The following is an 18,186-nucleotide window of genomic DNA, read 5'->3' as shown; positions in this document are numbered from 1 at the left end:
GTTGGTGCTTTTTAAAAAGTTAGATTGTGGTTGGTGCATTAATAATGATCGGTCACATAGTTGGATGTATTGTAGAAGATTCATTTTAAATTTTAGAGCAGCTTGTATCTAAATGGCGGCCACTGTCACATGGCTAAGGGATGTTCATATATTTTTGGTAGTGTGCTGCTTCATGCACTCACTCATTTTTGAAAAAAATAAATGAAACCACTTCTTAGTGGGGATTTTAAATGATGTAGTCAGAATTAAGACAACTTAATTCGTTAACAGGCATTGAGACTCGACCACGTGACATGACCCGGTCCTGCAAGAAACGTTTTTGTGTAATTTTCTCATCAAGTAAATTTCTGAAAGAAATTAAGAAATATTTAAGATTATATTTTATTAGTTTTAATAGTTTTGAAAATGATTTTAAGTTTTTTTTTAATGTTTTTACATATTTTAGAATTGATAAACAAACCGTACTATAAACAGCGCAATAAGACATCTGAATAATTAGCCTTGAAAAGAAAAAAAAAAAACTATTGTAGTAAACTTGAAAAACTGATTTGTTAGTAAGAGGTACTAACATTAAGAAAGTATTAAAACAGGGCACTTACATTGAAAGGAATTGAACTGGTCATTGTCTGCATTTTAAAACTGACACTACAGTGTGCTAAACAGAAACTGAGATTTAGTATGAGATGCAATGAGATTATGGGGTTTTATTTTAACGTTGACATCAATTTTAAAATGCTAAGGGTCAAAATAAGCCTGTTGGTGACTCTAGTATTAAATGGTGACAGGATACGAAACCTGTAACACATTCTGGTTTCACTGAAGAGCCTAGCGGTGTGGCTGTTGCTAATATTGGCCATATAATGGCCGATCTCGAAAAAGAGTACAGGCACTAATCATGCATGATGAGAAACTGTCAGATTCTGTGTAGAACACTCTACTGTAGCTAAACAAGCTAAATGGAATGGGTACCACCTTGTGGTGAGATTCAGTATTGCGGGTAAATTACAAACTGATGTTATAGCCCAAATCATACTTCCTGTTGCTGTGTTTTGTTTTTAAATTGTAGCCTAAATGTTAATTATTACAGAGTAAAATTCTCAAGCAGATTACATAATCTTCTAACTGCTTTAATACTTCATGACATTCAGAATGAGTCATCAAATTCAAAGACTGAACCTGTTGGTATTGTTTCTACTTGTATTCAAATGTTTGTTTAGACTCATTAGGTGTTATTTTATGGTTTAAACTTATTCTGTTTACATTATTTTTTTATATATATATATATATATATATATATATATATTTTTTTTTTATTATTGTAGGACTCTTCACAAGGAAACTCGGTGTATCAGATCAACATGATAAATTATATTAAGCAGAAGTATCAAGAATTACAAGTGGTGGGAGGAAACGGTGAGTCTGTTGGTGGGGGGAGTGAGTATTATATGGCTGTCCCTTTTATGAACAGTGACATAAATGACAACAAAATAAATAAATACATTTTTTTGCACACGTTTCTTGACGGTTTTCACTCTTCCACCTTTCCTACAGTGGTCACAGCAGCCCAGGCCAAAAATCTGATTGATGCCGGCGTGGATGCTCTGAGAGTTGGCATGGGCTGCGGCTCCATCTGCATCACACAAGAAGGTATTCAGTGTGGAAACCATGATATGATGATAGAAATTAAGTGTAGTGATAAGTATTTATAAAGGAAAAAAAAAAAAGTGCTGATCCTTTTTCCGGCCATGAGCCATGCTAAGACGAAAAGGCCATCAGTTGCTAGTGGAAACAAATACCCTGAGACCACTCCTAGTTGTCATGGTGATTTGCCGAGGCCTCTGTTCTGTGTTGCCATGGGGACCGGTCTCATGTTCAGACTAGGTCATGTTTATACCGAAAAAACAAACGAACAAAAGCAGATCAGAGGTGTTGCAGAAATCTGGCCATTTTTTTCCAGTCCTAAGTTGTGCATCATCTTAGTGGTTTTTAAAACAACGTGGCAGTCACGTTTGTTGTGTTTTCTACTTTCTAGTCATGGCATGTGGACGACCCCAGGGGACCTCTGTGTACAAGGTGGCAGAGTATGCTAGGCGTTTCGGTGTGCCAGTCATCGCTGACGGTGGCATTCAGACTGTGGGGCATGTGGTGAAGGCTTTAGCTCTCGGTGCATCAACTGGTGAGGTTTAAGAGATGGTGACGTGCAGTTTGTTCAAGCTAATATTTCATACAGGTCTTAAGAAATGTCAAGATTTCTATAAAGTGGAGCTGTCTTTCACAAAAAATTTGCTCCTACTCTAGTTATGATGGGCTCCTTGCTAGCAGCCACAACCGAGGCTCCTGGAGAGTACTTCTTCGCAGACGGTGTGCGACTGAAAAAGTATCGTGGTATGGGCTCACTGGATGCAATGGAGAAAAGCACTAGCAGTCAGAAACGCTATTTTAGGTATGTATGAGGTTATTAAAAGGTACAGCTATTGTAATATTGTGAACCACTGGGATGTATATGAATTTGGTGATATGTTGTCCACAGTGAGGGTGACAAAGTGAAGGTAGCCCAGGGTGTGTCGGGCTCAGTCCAGGACAAGGGCTCCATTCACAAGTTTGTACCATACCTGATAGCAGGAATCCAACATGGGTGCCAAGATATAGGGGCAAAGAGTCTTTCCGTCCTTCGGTGAGTTGTGTGTGTGTGTTGTTAAGGTTATGAGATGCTTTTATGAGCAATATGTATGATGGTGCTTGTATGTTTTTTTTACAGTTCCATGATGTACTCTGGTGAGCTGAAGTTTGAGAAGCGCACCTTGTCTGCACAGGTGGAGGGTGGCGTTCATGGACTCCACTCGTAAGTACAAAAACCCACAAAAGAATGTCTTTTCTTTTAGTCATATTTTAGCTACTTGATATAAACGCTGTGTAGACTGTGTGTAAAAGATGGGCAGCAGTTTCTTAATCTTTCTACTTTCTAAAGAGCAGCAAACAGGAAAAAAAAATCATAGAAGTCTGTAAGAAACTGTGCTGCTGCTTGCCTGATGTTACCTCAGAAAACATGAGTTTCATTTTGTAATATGTGAGCCCATTGAGAGAAATGGAGGGTGAAGCATGATACACGGTAGCACAGACGGTGCCCATGCATCCTTTCATGAACTGGTTTCCACTAGCTGATTTGGGGTTTCTTTGCCTCCACAGATTTGAGAAAAGGCTTTACTGAACAGGGGTGTGATATGTGGATCACCCGGTGCACAGGACCTACCCAATCTTACAGTGACCAAATGTTATATCGCCACTTCTGCTAGAACACATGCCACCAACTACACCCCCTCTGCCCGCTGCAGCATCATATTCACTGTTGCTCTTTCTGATCTTACCCGGCTGGTCTAGAGGGAGGAGGAAAAGAAGGGGGAGGGAGGCATCGTAGCGAAGTGGGAATTTTCAGACTGACACCTAACTCTCTGAACACCTTGGATTTTGCACTTCAGAAGCAGAGCATCAGGGTCTTTGGAAAAACACACACACCTGTATCACAGCTATACAGCCCGATCCCAGTTATGTGCTTGTTGATGGCAGTGAGAGAACAAAGTGGCTGAATTAAGAGTAGTGTGCTTGAATGTGTGATATAGTTTTTGTGCGTGTGGGGACAGACAAAGTGAAGGTGCGCTATGTTTATTTGTCCTGTTTCTGTTAGTGAGCTGACAACAGTCATTGTGTGCAGGTCCCATCAGCATCCTTCTTTTTTTCTTTTTTTTTCTCCCTGACGTTTACCTGTGAGTTGCCTCAAACATCCCATTTTGTAACCAGAATAATACACGTGTGCAGACAACAAGAGAAACACTTCTGCTGTATTTGTGCAGCGTGGCGGTCGACCACGGCAAACTTCATTACAGGTATGCGCTACACGAAGAGTAGCCGCTTATAGTTGAGCATTCATTCACTCGGTGTATCATGGAGTCAGAAATATACGGCCATGGTAGTCATCTGGTCAAGTTTGTCTCCTCCAGTGTCAACAGTAGATGGAGGTCAGACCTGCAACCCTTTTATCTTCGTGGATATTCATTTACCCCTTAGACATACTGAGCCGAATAACCAGTGTCCCATCTCGATGTGTAGTGTTCATGTGTTGAGCAAGGAGAGGACCAAAATCCGAAGATCAGGTATATTTAAAGGAAAAAAACAATAAAAATGTGTCAATCAAAAGTAGTTGATGAGTTTCTTTGCCCGTACTTTGAATACTTTTAGATATATTAAAAACAACAAAAGCTTTATATTAAACCTGTATAGTCTCGGGGAGGGGGGCTTTGAAATGAGCATGAAGGGTTTTTGATATGCATGTTTTTTTTCACTAAGCCAAACGTGGCTGTATTTATATTCTGCGTTAATTGCATACATACTGCCAAGTGTATTTACACTTCGTTTGACACTTCTTTTATAAGTTAAAAGTCAAAATTGGTGCAACAAGTTGCTTCTCACTTGTTTGTTCCTGCTCTTTTCACGTTGTGGCATAGTTTCTCGGAGTTCATGTCATCTGATTCTTAAAGTGTCTTTTCACTGGAGATATGCCTTGAAACGGGGGTGGATAACAGCTGTAAGACGGCTATGTGAAAATGCATTGAAATGCATCATGTTACAGACCTTGACTCCATTTCTTGCTTTGAAACAGTCTCATTGTTTTTTTTTTTTATCGTTAAGCTTATGTAGGAGTAGGTTTATTTTCTAACATTTTCATACAAAATTATGTTTTTGTGTTTGTGGCCCAGAGTGTAAGCAAGAATTGTTTTCCTAACTGGCTAATGTATTACACCCTGCGCAGGGTTCACTTGACTAACATGATCTTGCAGCTGGGCTGAATTGCAAAAAGTACAGGAAAATATATGGAGACTTGTATACCTGTAGTTGGAAATGACTGCTGCTTGTTTTCAGTTTCCCCACCTAAAGTTGTAATTCAGGTTTTTAAAACGTCTTAAGTTGTCAAGTACAGAGTCCTGTTGGTCCATCTAAAAAGGCACAAATACAGTTATTTGAAGTATTTTTTGCCTTTTCAGCCTCACAAGCGTTGCCAAAACACAGCAGTTGCTTATGCAACTTGGAATCTAAATGGCAAGAAAACTCCAATTTTATTTTTTATTTTTTTAGATGGACTAAGAAGACTTTGTATCTAGTAAATCTTTTAGGGGAATTTGAGGACTGTTGTGTCAGAACATGTTTACAGTAAAACACTCGACAGAGGAACGTTGCTTTTGCTGTTCATCAAAGTAAAAAGAATAAATGAATAAAACCATGTATGGGCTGTTGTCTTTTTGTATGAACCACATTTGTTTCAAGATATAAAGAAGCGAACTTACTATAAAAACAAATCTTTATTAAACAATATGTTGACAAAGTTATAGATGAACATAAATAAGTTAGTAAGCTGGTCATTAATATGCTGTCTGGATTGTTTATATAGAAGCATGTGATAAATAGCTTGTGCTTAATACCAGTAGAGGGCACTGCTGCATTATAACTGCAAATGCGTAGCTTAGTGGTATGTTTTTGTTGTTTTGGGTTTTTTTTTTTTTAAGCTTGAAATACTTCCATTCATTTGACATGAGAATTGATGATTTTGTAGAACTGGAAAGAGTCTGACTTCAGTAGTATTTAATAAGTGCTTTTTTCACTCACAGTACTATCTATTGGAATGTTGGAATGCGATAAAATTATTTGTACAAATCAGTTCTTGTTAGATTACCACTCACTACACGACTGTATCAAATGTCACTTGCTTTTATCAAACATGTAAAAGTTACAAATTACCATTTGGCTTTTGACATTCTTGGCACTTAGACCCTTTTATCTTTTTACCACATAACAAAGCCTTTCAAAAACTATATTTTGGCAGCTGTAGCTCTTCCATAGTGTATACACCACTAACCATGCACTATCAATTTGTAAAACTCCTGGACAGTCAGCTTGCTGCACATAGTAGTCACCCTAAAGTCCTCAGTATAACCCTCATTTGACCAGACTCTACTTCATAAATCAATAGTCTCACTGCAGATGCTCAAAGCATCGATTTGTCTGCAAACACTGATGAATTCCTCCTGGACAGATCGGTCTGCCTCTGTCGACGTGTCTAGGTCCAGGCTCTCTTGTGAGGCTGCTCCCAATGTGTGATAGTGCCTCTGCAGGTCTGCATGGCCCTGGTGGCCAGTGGATGCCACGTTACCCGTGCCGCCTTGTTGGAGAAGCTGTCGTGCATGTCTCTCTGGGCTTGCGCAGAGGACCAGCGAGCTTCCAAGAGAGGCTCGGTAGAGCGAAGAGGAGGAAGAGCTTCCCCTCCATCGTTCAGGTGATGAACAGCTGGAGGAAGAGCTCAGGGAGGGAGATGGTGGAGCACCTTCAACACCATTACCCTCAGATTCAGGTGGCTGGGGTTGAGAGGCTATCTCCACGCAGGAGGAGGTCCGATAAAGGCCAGCGTCGGCAGAGACAGGATCACAGAGTCCATTGCTGGGAAGTGTCCAGTGCTTGTTTACTGATTGGTCACTGCACTGAAAAGGCCTAGCAGGGCTGAAGAGGCTCATGGGAAACAAGGCCTCACTGAAGAGCGCCTCATCTATGCTGCGACGTAGGTTGATGGGTGAAGGTGGACGTAAGTCTGCGGTGGAGTCACTGGTGAATGAAGATGCACCTGAAGGCTCTCTGCCACCTGTATCTTCAGGTTTTTCTGAACTCTGTAAATCCATGTCCAGGTCTCGGTAAGCCAAAGCCCGGTTACTGTGGTAGAGGAGGTCCAGGCCATTCAGACTGCTGCCAAGTCTTTCGTCCACCAGAGTGTAAAGCGGGAGACTCTCAGTCTCTCCCAGTCCGATAGTGTCAACAATAGCTAGCTTCTCTTGCTGACTCAGGGTCCATTGGTAGCTTCCAGGCAGGATGGGTGACTTGGATGCCAACAGTTCGGTCCAACAACTTCCAGCAGCTGGAAGGTGGTCAGAACAATAAACTGGCTGTGCAACCACTAAGGCTAAGGTGAGACAAACCCCGAGCTCACAGAGTCTGCAGCTAAACTGGAACGCCCACCACGGCCAAGGATGGAAGACCTCCGCTCCACCCGCAACACCCATTGCATTGAGCATTGCGTATAACTGAAGTCCTGCACACGCCAATGAAAACAATGCTGAAAGACACACCGTTGCAGCAGCACGATCCCACTCCCTGCTTTCAGCAAAAGGGCAGCGGTTGTAGCGCTCAGCAGGCGTTGGAGATGTGTTATTCAGGTGATAGATGTGCTTTGAGTCTGCCCGCACGTAGATATAGAACACAAAATAGGCAGCTGATAGAAAAGTTGCCAGAGCCACAAAGGTTCCCCGGGAGATGAGTGACAGAAAGAGGCACAGAGGAGGCTTTTGCTGGTAGAACTTCAGAAATGTAACTGGACCAAACGCAGCGGCAAAATGCAGGACAACCAGGCAGGCCAGGAAACAGGGTCTCTGGAAGGCCGAGTAGGAAAGCTGCATCCGTGAGCGCATGGAAAGGAGAAGGAAAACCAGACCGAAAGCTGCAGTGAGGCAGGGAAACGGTGCTTCGTAGAGCATCAGTGAGGCCTCTGTGGAGGGTAGGCGGTCCTCGTGGCCATAGGCATCATACAGGAGTGAGAAGGACCTGGTACAACCAGCAGCTAATAGGAACAGGCTAACCAGAGCAAAGTAGCCACAACCGGATGGGCATCGCAGTGGTAAGCAGAGCAGATTCAGTGCTGAAGCTATCGTCAGCATCACAAAGACGCAACCAGCGCCGTAAATGTGGGCCTCCCAGGCCAGGCCCCACGTGGCCATGGCGCTGTTCCAGTCTGTGTACAAGGGCACCAACATCGGTGGAGCTGGGATCAGAAAGGGGCTGCTTGACTGGTTGATGGCAGTGGTGTTTTCTGTGGGCTTAATGTCCAAGTAGGTTATGGAATCCCACGTGGTGGTGGAGCGATTACAGCCTTCTTTAGCGACGTTGGTTGAGGTGGACATCCAGTCTTCAGTATACAGAAGTATATGTGGAGTTTCAGAGGGAAGGTCTACAAAAAGAAAAAACATAGAGATGATTCTGGAACATTAATAATTGAATGAGTATTCATAAAAACAGAGAAAAAGAAAATGCATAAACTTTGAATTGACAGTAGCTGTAAACATGTACTGACACTTTTATATCACTTGAAAATGCACAAATGGAGTTCTAATGAGAATACACAGAAGCATTTAATAGTAAAACTATCTGAGTCAGAAAACAAATGGGCTCAGGCCCAGGATGGTGAAAGTTCTCCTAATGTGCTAATCCTGTGTAAAATCTTGTAAGCAGTTCAAACCAAGCGAGGCCCAAAAGCAGAGGTATGCATGTGTGGCTGAGTGTGGGTGTGTGATGTGTGTGTGTGTGTGTGTGAGTGAGATCAGCCCACTCCGAACCACAAGAGCTAGTTCTTGCGTTACGTAAGCCATCTGGTGTTTCCATGCAGCTATAGTTAATTGTGATTTTGTTAGACATGTTTTAGCACTGCAAAGGAAGTGGCTTGGCTTTGTAAATTAAGGAGTAGCCATGCATATGTGTGTTTGTGCAGAATTTACAGAGATGTCTGCAAAGCTCATCTAAGCTATACATGTTTATGCACCTCAATTACTCGAATAGGATGTACATAAGGCACTTCACACAGCATAATGCCTCACAGATGGGCAATCAGACAAAGATTTTTCAGTCTTCTAGTCTCTGCATCACTGTGCTCCACATCCTGGTGCTTGTTCTTTTTCATAAAGCAGAACCGATACTGCAATTACCATGAAAAAGAGCAAAAACAACAACAAAAAAAGAAGGACCCATGCTAACAATGGAAGCTTATAAAGAATATGAATTCAAATGCAGCTGAAGAGAAACAGCTTCTAACTGCATATCAGGGATTTGCACACACACCCAGGATCATTAGTCATTCTGCTGCAGGCTTATCAGAGACAATAACTCCACCATAAAAATCCAGGTGCTGAAAGAGACCACAGAGACAGGGACAAACGGGCAGGATAAACTGACAGCCTATTAAATCACACAGCAGGCAGATTTAATGAAGTGTACACTCGTAGATATATTTTGGAATCATTTACATGTCAGAAAGTGATGTTTTTATTGATTAAAATATTGCCCAAGTGCAGATAAAAGGCACTCCCACTACTTTTGTCTGCAACAGTAATTGAAACGCATCTAGCGTTAACTGGAGAATCCATTATATCCGGTGGTAATCTTAAATGCCTGTTTAAGAACATGAATGTGTAGACTTTAGAACCGCAAACCCCCCAAATCTTTGCCTATAGGCTGAAGATGTCTAATTTGTTTCCTGAGTAAAAATAAAAGCGGAATTCATGTGGTTTTCTGAAGCCTTTCTCACATGTCTTTTATGGGTTATATTCTTGCGTTTCCCATCCCACCCTGTCCTGGTCACCTAATTCATTCTTTTGTTTTTGATTTTCCTTCAACTCCCGCCTGCAAAAAGGGAAACTCCCATAGGTGGGCTTGTTATTTTTGAACAGTGACAGTTTTCTTTACCAAATCCACTTTTCTCTTTGACAGCATTGAGTTTTACAAGTCTCTTCCCATGCTTTATGTTTTGTGCTTTTCCTGGTGTTTTTCGAAGTATATAGGTCCAATGTATGGCAGCTGCAGTTTCTATTATGTTTAATATGCCCAGAGCAGCAGCTCCAGATGGAAATAGCCATTTCATTTTTTTTTTTTTTTGTGCTCTAATGTGAAAACTCCTTTATTTTGTGCTTTCCTTGAAGCCCGTGTCTATATGTGTATTCATTTTGGTGTGTTTATCATTGCATTTACATGGATTTGTAAGCTACTTGTGAACAAAGCCATCATTAGATCCCTATGAGCAGAAAAGGACTTTCACAAGTGCTTTAGCAAAAGCACCTCTCTGCTGTTTGCCTGTGTTTGTTTTGTCATTATTCACATTTATCTCCTGACCTCAGTGCTGAGTCACAGCCCCAGGTACTGATGAAAACATCAAGCCTGAGGAAATACGAGCCCACCGCAGGCTCACTTCTGCATCTCTCAGTGTGATGCAGCAGTTTTATTTCACACCCTGAGCTGATCCAGAGCAGCGGGAGGAAACGCAAGGATCAATTTTTGTGAGTGGCTTTGTTTTGTTTTGTTTTTTTCACTTAAGTCTTGATGAAGCTTTAACAGCAAGATGCATTCAACATGGCTCTGTTACACATCCTCTCTCTCTCTCTCTCTCTCTCTCTCTCTCTCTCTCTCTCTCATGATGATGCTGGATTATTAAGAGCAGGAAAGAGATTTAGATGTGCAAGTTTGCAGTCAGCACATTCACACCACATTCTGCTCTGCTAAGTACACGCTGTGCAACCATTAAGTCTGTTAAGCAAAATAGGAATAAACATCCTGTTCCATGCTGACATTTAATTTGCCATAATTCAGAATGACTGAATTATAAACACAAGCCCTGATGGGTGTGGAACAGAGACATGCTTTAAATTTGAAAACGCTCCAAGCAAATCTTGATTACCTGCCTAAACAAATGACAGAAACTAAACCACCTTTTTGACAAATAACATGAAGTGGTCAAACATTTATTACTTTCATAACCGTCCCTGTTCTGTTTCATTATATTTACAGTACCTTGGACTGCTAGTCTGACAAAACGGGAATGCTAAAGACATGCAATATTAGTTGTGCAGCACTCAGTGCTGCAAAAGTCAACCTCATGATGCCATTATAGGAAAAGTCGGTGCTCACTAGTGTCATTAGAAGTCATTGTCTGGGAATGTGTAATGTCTGTAACACAATATTCAAGTCTGGACAAATGTGGTGGGCTGACAAGCACTGGTGCAATGCAGCAAGCATAAATAAATATCTAGAGATTAATCAAGGTCAGCAGTAAACCTTTCTCCAGTATAATGAAATGATAATTGGTTAACTGGTTAATTCAAACTCCACGTTGCATCAGTGCAAAATGCAAAAAACAAACAAACAAAATCTTAGTTTGATTATTCTCAAATAAAAATAAGATAAAATTACGTTTAATCTTGTAAAAGTTATCGCACTAGCAGCATAGAAACAGTCTATGTACTCTCACCGACTCCAACTATGTCATCTTATCACAGCACACAGTAGCTGTGTGGGAAATGTGGTTCGAGTATTAAACAAACACATGGCTGCAGACATTCTGAATGTGGGGGCCACTGATAAAGTAGGTGTGTTTTAGTATATGCATTATGTCAATGACCTGTGTGCCCACTTGTCTGCTTTCCAGGGCAATGACTTGGATTCCACTGAGGCAGGCCGAGTGGAAAATCTGATGGGTATTGAATGATCGCCCTCTTTTGTTTCCTCATGTCAATAAGAGTCCCATCTGAGCTGCTGGCCGACTGAGCGGCCTCGGGAGGGTTTGGTATGTGCCGGCGGCTGCTCACTCTTGACTCGGACACACTCTTGCCTCTCATGCTGGGAACCTTTTAGACAGAAAGACTCCAAGAGGTCTTTTGTGGACTCTGAGGGGTTAGAACTATCAAAAACAAAGTGTAATCTTTTAATTACTTGAGAATTGTTCTGCTTGTTGGGATCACAGATATAAAATGAGCAGCTCTGTGAGACATACGATGGTGCTCTGAGCTCGCCGTTAATGGTAGCACACTACTGTAAAATGCTTACAGTGGCAGTGCTCCCATATTTCACAATGTTCAGCATTTTTGTGTTAGCATGGCAACGTTTAGTAATAAAGCTGTGTCACCTCTGGAGCTCAGACAAAACCTCCGCACAAAGACAAGGCATCAAATCTGAATGAATAGATCATTTTCGCATCTTCTCCCGTTTATGTGACAGCTTATGTAACAATAATTATTTGCCTTCATTGCAGTAGCAACAACAGATTTTCGAAAATGTGACTGCAGCAAGCTGCTTGTCATTATAGTTACTTGTGAAACAGTGCAGGTTGCTTATGGTTGTCACAAGACAGTGCCGCAAGGGAGAAGAGAGTTCAGATTTATTTGCCATTCTCTAACCTGAACTCTAGTGGGGGAGGTTTACACTCAGGATTTTATGCAACATAAGTACTTAAATCATCCAGTCGAGTTCCAAATCCACAGATGTGAACTTCTAGGTGGGGCTTGGGAAAAAAGTAGAGGAAAGTCACAAATGTTTAGAGGATTCCTACTTTTTAGACTATTAGCATTTCATTCAGGAGTCAACCAATCCACTGACTGGCATCTCTGTAGCCACACAAAATTGAAAAAAACAAAACATAAAAATCCTGTTTTGTACAGCTAATATTTATTTACTACCAGCACTTCAAGGTAGATAAAAAAAGGTCCTAGAGCTTCCTTAAGACAGTTCAGCCACAAAACAAATTAGCCAGCAAACCCCCAGTGGGAACAATATTGGTACACAGTGCTGTATTTATGTCTTCATTGCTTTCAGCCTTACTAATAAACCCTCAAAGGTCTCACCTGAGGTGCCTCACATGTCTGCCAGCTAAGATAATGAAGTAGAAGGGTTCTTCTGATGATACATGGACTCCAGCTACCCCACACCCATCTTTAATTCACTGCATGTTGATTCTGTATCACTAAACTAAAGGACCCATGTAGTTTTCTTCTGATCGCCTTCATCTTCAATTTGGCTCACTTCAGAAAAAGCAATTTCGTGGGAGCTCATGGAGAAATCCGATGCATACTAAGGAGGGGCCAGTTGTGCTGGGACCTGTACGACTGAGGTTTTATCTCTCACTTAAACAGTTCTGCACAATGCAGCGGGCCTGCTTACACAAACAGAAGAGATTTTAGGATAACTTTATGCGGAACAGACATTCTCATCAGCACATTTATTTTATTTTATTTTTCTCTCTTGTTTTTTTTTATGCTTTAGGGACAACACTATTAAATAACAGATGCGCACACTAGTAATATTATTGTTTCATTTACTTACTTGTGAGCCATATTCAGCAGGTGGCACATTTGAAGTCTATTTTTGGAAAAACCACTTGACAGTATCTGCTATTCTGGGTGAGGTAATGTGGGTTACAGCTGCTTCTGTGAAGTGGGCTGAAAGTGAATCTCTTCAACAAATATCTGATCAGAAATCAACTGTATATGATTTACAAATAATTAGACTAATATGTGAATTTCACATTTGTACTGTATCACATTCTTACAATTGATCTGATTTTGTTTTCTTTTTAATAGCAAGAGATGCAATGCACCTACAGTGTTGGATTTCCTAGTGAGTACTATTCTATGTGTACTCGCTTGCCAAAATGCTTCCACCAGACTTTGCCTGTTTGAGCTGTAAAGATTCAGCCAGTGACATGTGGAAATGTTTGAAGAAGATGCAAATGTTTCTAAATTACTTTTTTTTAAACTGTTGACAGCATGGTTCCAGACAACTGTATTATAAAAAAATCCACATCGACCAAGTAGAATGCAATTAATGCATTTATTGCTATTTTTTTCATTCTCTTTATTTAATTCAAAAGTGGATATTGCTTTGTTATAATGCAAAAAGATGACTAATGATGATAGTCATTGGCCAGCAAGATTCGTACTACTGCATGTTTTATTTTTGTAATAGAAACTGTTATCATTGGATCAATAATTATGTATTTTAGAAGCAGTACTTAGAAGTCTGTTCAGTGGTTGGGCATTGCTCCCTATTTTTTGGATGAGCACTTTTTTCCCCTCCTATTGGAAGCAATTAGTAGCCTCAGGCAATAGATGCAGGTAATTGTTTCTCCCAGTCTTCTGACAGATTTATACATACGCAAGCATTTAGAGGATGGCTTCTGAAAGTAACAGCATGCAGACTTTTGCTTGTCCTCTTAACAGTATGATAGTGCAAACACATGCTTCTAAAATGGATTAGAGTTTTCAAGGAAGTTAGTGTTTGTTTACATCTCGAGGGATGTGTTTGCTCACCTGTCTGTTGTCGCAGCTCAGTGGACGGCGTGCCTGCCAAACTTATGTCAACATCATCGTCTGCAGTCGACGGAACCACACCTTTCTCATCCTCCTTATCCTCTTTGCCTGGAAGATCTGGGGAGACACGTGCAGTTTAACCTAGGCAAGAGCTCAAAGCGATCAATTTAATTAAAATAGCATTTTAAATAGCATTGGCATCTTTAAAGTAGTCTGAGTTAAAGAGATTAGCTTACCCAAAGAAAACTTAACCCTCTCTGTTCTCTGCTCAAAGCATGTCTGAGGTTTAACACTGTAGCAAATGGAAGAACTACATTTCTTAACCCAGTTCTGTCAGGGATCGGCCTATCACCCACTTAGTTGTATTCAGTCATCCATAGCATAGCACAGTGGAATAGGCCTGTGTGGTCTAATTACATTGACATCCTTATGTGTATGTGCATGGGTGTGTACATCCTGGTCCACTGCAAATCCAGACTGTGTCTAGAGCTGCTGCGTTCCATAAAGAAGACAAAGAGGAAAAATGTTGCAAGAAAGCGGCGAGAGAATGTTAATGTTAACAACTACACAAAAATGCCATACTGTTCTTTTCCCTTTAGCTCAGTATGGTTGAATCACAAAATATTTTCATAGTTAGCCACCCACACAGGAATTGTGTGTTACAACAGTCACAAAGACAGAAGAAAAGATTTAGGGCGCTGAATGAACCTGTTGGGAAAACCGGATGAGCTGACTGTGTAATGAAGCCAGGGATACAAGGTACAGTTTTAGGCTACAAGTTCAGAATTAATATTAATGAAAAAACATACCAAATAAAGTGGAAGATAATGAGTTATGAAAAAAATCAGAACAGCTACAAAGCAATGCAAGCCTCTATCTTAGAGACTAATCTAGGTCAAGCAGATAGTACCCGAGTCATCTGTTAGTTTAAAAAGTCTCACAATAAATCGGTTTCACACAGCGAGAGCTACAGCTCAGCCAAAAAGAGTAAGAAAAAAAAAATGAGACAAATATAGCTCATGTAGACACCCACACAGCAGAATCTCACACTACAAGTCTGTATTTTAAGTTTTTGAGCTAAATTTCAAAATACTATTAAAGTGTCTTCTTTGCTTATGTTATTATATTTCAGTCTATCTGAACAAACGATTAGTAGGGAAAAAATATTGTATTTGATGAGGGCATATTACACATTTCCTTTTTATTTCATTACATATGCTTGCTATGCTTGTTAATGTTTAACAGGATCAGTTTTTCAAATAATAGTATAAAACTCTGTTTGTTCTGGGCTTTTTCTCTGGTCTAGCTCTGTTTGTGGAAGCCAGGCAAGGAACAACAAATCAATTCAATTCAGTTTTATTTTAATGGTGCAAAATCATAGCAACAGTTTCCTCGAGGTGCTTTAGATTTTAAGGTGAAGACACTACAATGATCCAGAGAAAACAGAGAAAATCCCATCAATTAGATGAACCCCTATGAACAAGCACTTTGGTGACAGTGGGAAGGAAAAACTCTCTTTTAACAGGAAGAAACCTCCAGCAGAACCAGGCTCAGGGACTGCAACAGTGACTCATCTAGGAGGTCACAAACATCTAAAGACTTTCCTCATTTTCCAGTTAGGGTCAGTTTGGGGAAAAAAAGTGGTATACATGGGAAAGTTCCAAGGTTTTCCTACTGCTGTCCCAAACCCCCCCCACAAAGGTTCATCTGACATTTGCCGAACACATCTAGATAGCCGTGATATGTTTGGAAAATATTTTCTGTGGACTGATGAGTCCCATTACTTCTGGCATAAAACATTTGATAAAAAGGTCATCATAGCAACCGTCAAACATGGTGGTGGTAGTGTGATGGTCTGGGGCTGCTTTGCTTCTTCAGAACCTGGAAAACTAGCTGTAATAATGGAGCCATGACTTCTACTCTCTACCAGAAAATCCTGAAGCAGAATATCCAGCCATCAGTTCATGAACTGAAGCTCAAGCTCACTTGGGTAATGCAGCAAGACAATGATCCAAAACACACCAGCAAGTCCACCTCTGAATGCCTCATAAAAACAAAATAAAGGTTTTGGAGTGGCTTAATCAAAGTCCAGGCTGATATCTGACTGAGGTGCTTTGGCATGAGGTTCAACAAACCTTCCAATGTGGCTGAATTAAAACAATTCTACAGAGAAGAGTGGGCCAAAATTCCTCCACAGCGATGTGAAAAACTCATTGCCAGTTGTCACAAATGTTTGATTGCAGTTTTTTTCTGCCAAAGGTGATGCAACCAGTTATTAGGTTTAGCGGGCAATTACTTTGTGTTGCCAGAAATGTAAGTAATATATTCTCACTGCAATTTTGTTATTATTCTGATTGTTGTAAAATTTTCCACAGTTAAGTTCAACTGATAATTTCGATTTTTTAGGGAGCTAATGTTATGTGTGTGTACGCCACATCTAAATCACTACAGATCTGCAGTGCAGGCAGCGATTAAACTACAACATCAAACAAGATCTGCTAAAAATGAGAAAGAGAGAGTGAGGAGAGAGTTCACTCACTCATATCTGTAGCTCATCACAAACTGATGACCAGCTTTTTAAAGAGACTGCTGAAATTGCAAAATAAAACAGTAGACAGTTGACAGGGATGTATGAGCTAAATATGGATGTGCTAACTCTCCACTTTACTTATTGAACAGCTCAACTTTCCACACCTCTGCTGACTTATCATTTATGCTTCTACCTAATTAGTACATCCATAATTTTCTTTGGTCTCCGTGACCTTAAAGTCTCATTCAGTTGTTTTTCAGTCACAGCAGAAAAGGAATGTCTCAGTGCCTTCCTCACCACAGGCTATAGCTTGATATAATTCAATTCATTTATGGCCACCCAAAATAAAAATAAACACAATTAGCGGCAGTGGCGAGTTTAAGTGTACCACAACAACACAGTGTATAGTGATGATGGAGCTCCCCTTTATCTTTAGCTACCAGAAATGATAAACAGGAGATGATGTTGCACTCCATTACTCTTTGCCTATCTATAAAAAACCTTGTGTGAGTTGATGAAACGAATAAATGCAATGGTTTGTAAGAAATTTACTGATAATTAGTTTCATAACAGTGGCGCAATAAAGTTTCTCATCTTGAATTTTGCTTCTAATGTGACTTACTTGCGCAAAATTGCATCACGTTGTTGCTAATTTGGTTCATCTTTAAGGCAGCAACACAGGAACTCAGAGCACCTCTTACTTTAAAATCAGTCTGAGCTAGAGTATTAAATCACCCCTATTGCTTAATATATGTTCCTCAGCCAGTTCTTTTCATGAAGTTTATTCAGCCTAAGAATTGTGTGTCAAATCCTAAAAACAAACCAGGCTGGTAAAGCAAGTATTGTGAGAAGATTAGCATAATATGTAAGCCCCAGCAGTCTTCTCTATTTGCACTAAAGCCCATTTTCCATGTAAAATCTATAAAAGGCCATCAGATATTCATGTCACATGCTCTGTATCCATTTCCATAATCAATTACTCTGTCATTGGCCACGCTTTAGTAGTTGGGTACAGTGCTTGGATCACAGAGACAATATATCCTTGCAGGTATTAATGGAGTGTGCCAAGGGTCTAGTCTCACCAATGACTATTAGTGCAGTAATGGAAACAGGGAGGAAGGGAAAGAGAGCAGGGTAAAAGACAGATGCTTGGATGAAAATTAGCAGCAGTGGTTTGAGAAAACCAACATTTTCACCCCTCAGTTCGCTTCCACTCCTTTTTTTCCCCCACTTTCTCTTCTCATAATTGACCTTGCTATGGCTGTTTTCATCACTGTTTTATTTTTACACCTGACAGCCTCCTCAAGGGCAATGCTCCCTCAATCAATGTAACTCCCCCCCCCCCTTTTTTTTTCTTTTTTTTTGTGGCGAAGGTGTCCAACACCTGAAACAGTTCACCCCATGCAGCTTTCAAATAAATTACAGCATCAGGATAAAGTATGATAACACAGAGCTGCTATGCTGTCAGTTTCCTATTAATCTCCACTTGTGTCCTTTGGTAACGTGTAATAATTTAAACACTGCATGACTCCAGTCCAGTAGCACATCAGTTAGTCTTATGTTACTGGTTTACGTTTCTTTGTGAATGATCAGAAGCTTCTCAGCTTCTCATCAGGGCATTTTCAACCTTTAAAGCAACAGCCGACATTTTTATCCATGAAACGAGGTGACAGGGGTTTGTGTCTGTACAGAGAGAAAATACATGGCCAAAAGAGAGGAGGG

The 18,186-nt window shown here is 40.5% G+C and overlaps 2 protein-coding genes across 7 annotated transcripts in view; one reads left to right on the top strand and one right to left on the bottom strand.

Annotated features, from left to right (window-relative positions):
- Nucleotides 1–5,274, top strand: part of impdh1b (IMP (inosine 5'-monophosphate) dehydrogenase 1b) — a 13,484-nt gene extending 8,210 nt beyond the window's left edge. For all 6 annotated transcript variants that reach the window (XM_039601464.1, XM_039601462.1, XM_039601463.1 and 3 more), the window contains 7 exons: nt 1,323–1,413; nt 1,552–1,647; nt 2,033–2,176; nt 2,299–2,443; nt 2,531–2,674; nt 2,759–2,842; nt 3,187–5,274. In XM_039601464.1, the coding sequence (XP_039457398.1) occupies nt 1,323–1,413; nt 1,552–1,647; nt 2,033–2,176; nt 2,299–2,443; nt 2,531–2,674; nt 2,759–2,842; nt 3,187–3,208 (726 nt within the window). In that variant the 3' untranslated portion in view covers nt 3,209–5,274. The remainder of the gene's footprint in view (nt 1–1,322; nt 1,414–1,551; nt 1,648–2,032; nt 2,177–2,298; nt 2,444–2,530; nt 2,675–2,758; nt 2,843–3,186) is intronic.
- prrt4 (proline rich transmembrane protein 4) overlaps nt 4,663–18,186 on the bottom strand; it is a 27,152-nt gene continuing 13,628 nt past the window's right edge. Inside the window, exons 3-4 of the mRNA XM_031758685.2 lie at nt 13,935–14,051; nt 4,663–8,038 (exon numbers count right to left, since the gene is read on the bottom strand). Of these exons, the coding sequence (XP_031614545.1) occupies nt 6,006–8,038; nt 13,935–14,051 (2,150 nt within the window). The 3' untranslated portion in view covers nt 4,663–6,005. The remainder of the gene's footprint in view (nt 8,039–13,934; nt 14,052–18,186) is intronic.

The sequence above is a fragment of the Oreochromis aureus genome, linkage group 17 (assembly GCF_013358895.1).
Source record: "Oreochromis aureus strain Israel breed Guangdong linkage group 17, ZZ_aureus, whole genome shotgun sequence".
Classification (NCBI taxonomy): domain Eukaryota; kingdom Metazoa; phylum Chordata; class Actinopteri; order Cichliformes; family Cichlidae; genus Oreochromis; species Oreochromis aureus.
This window is presented reverse-complemented; position numbering and strand designations above follow the sequence as displayed.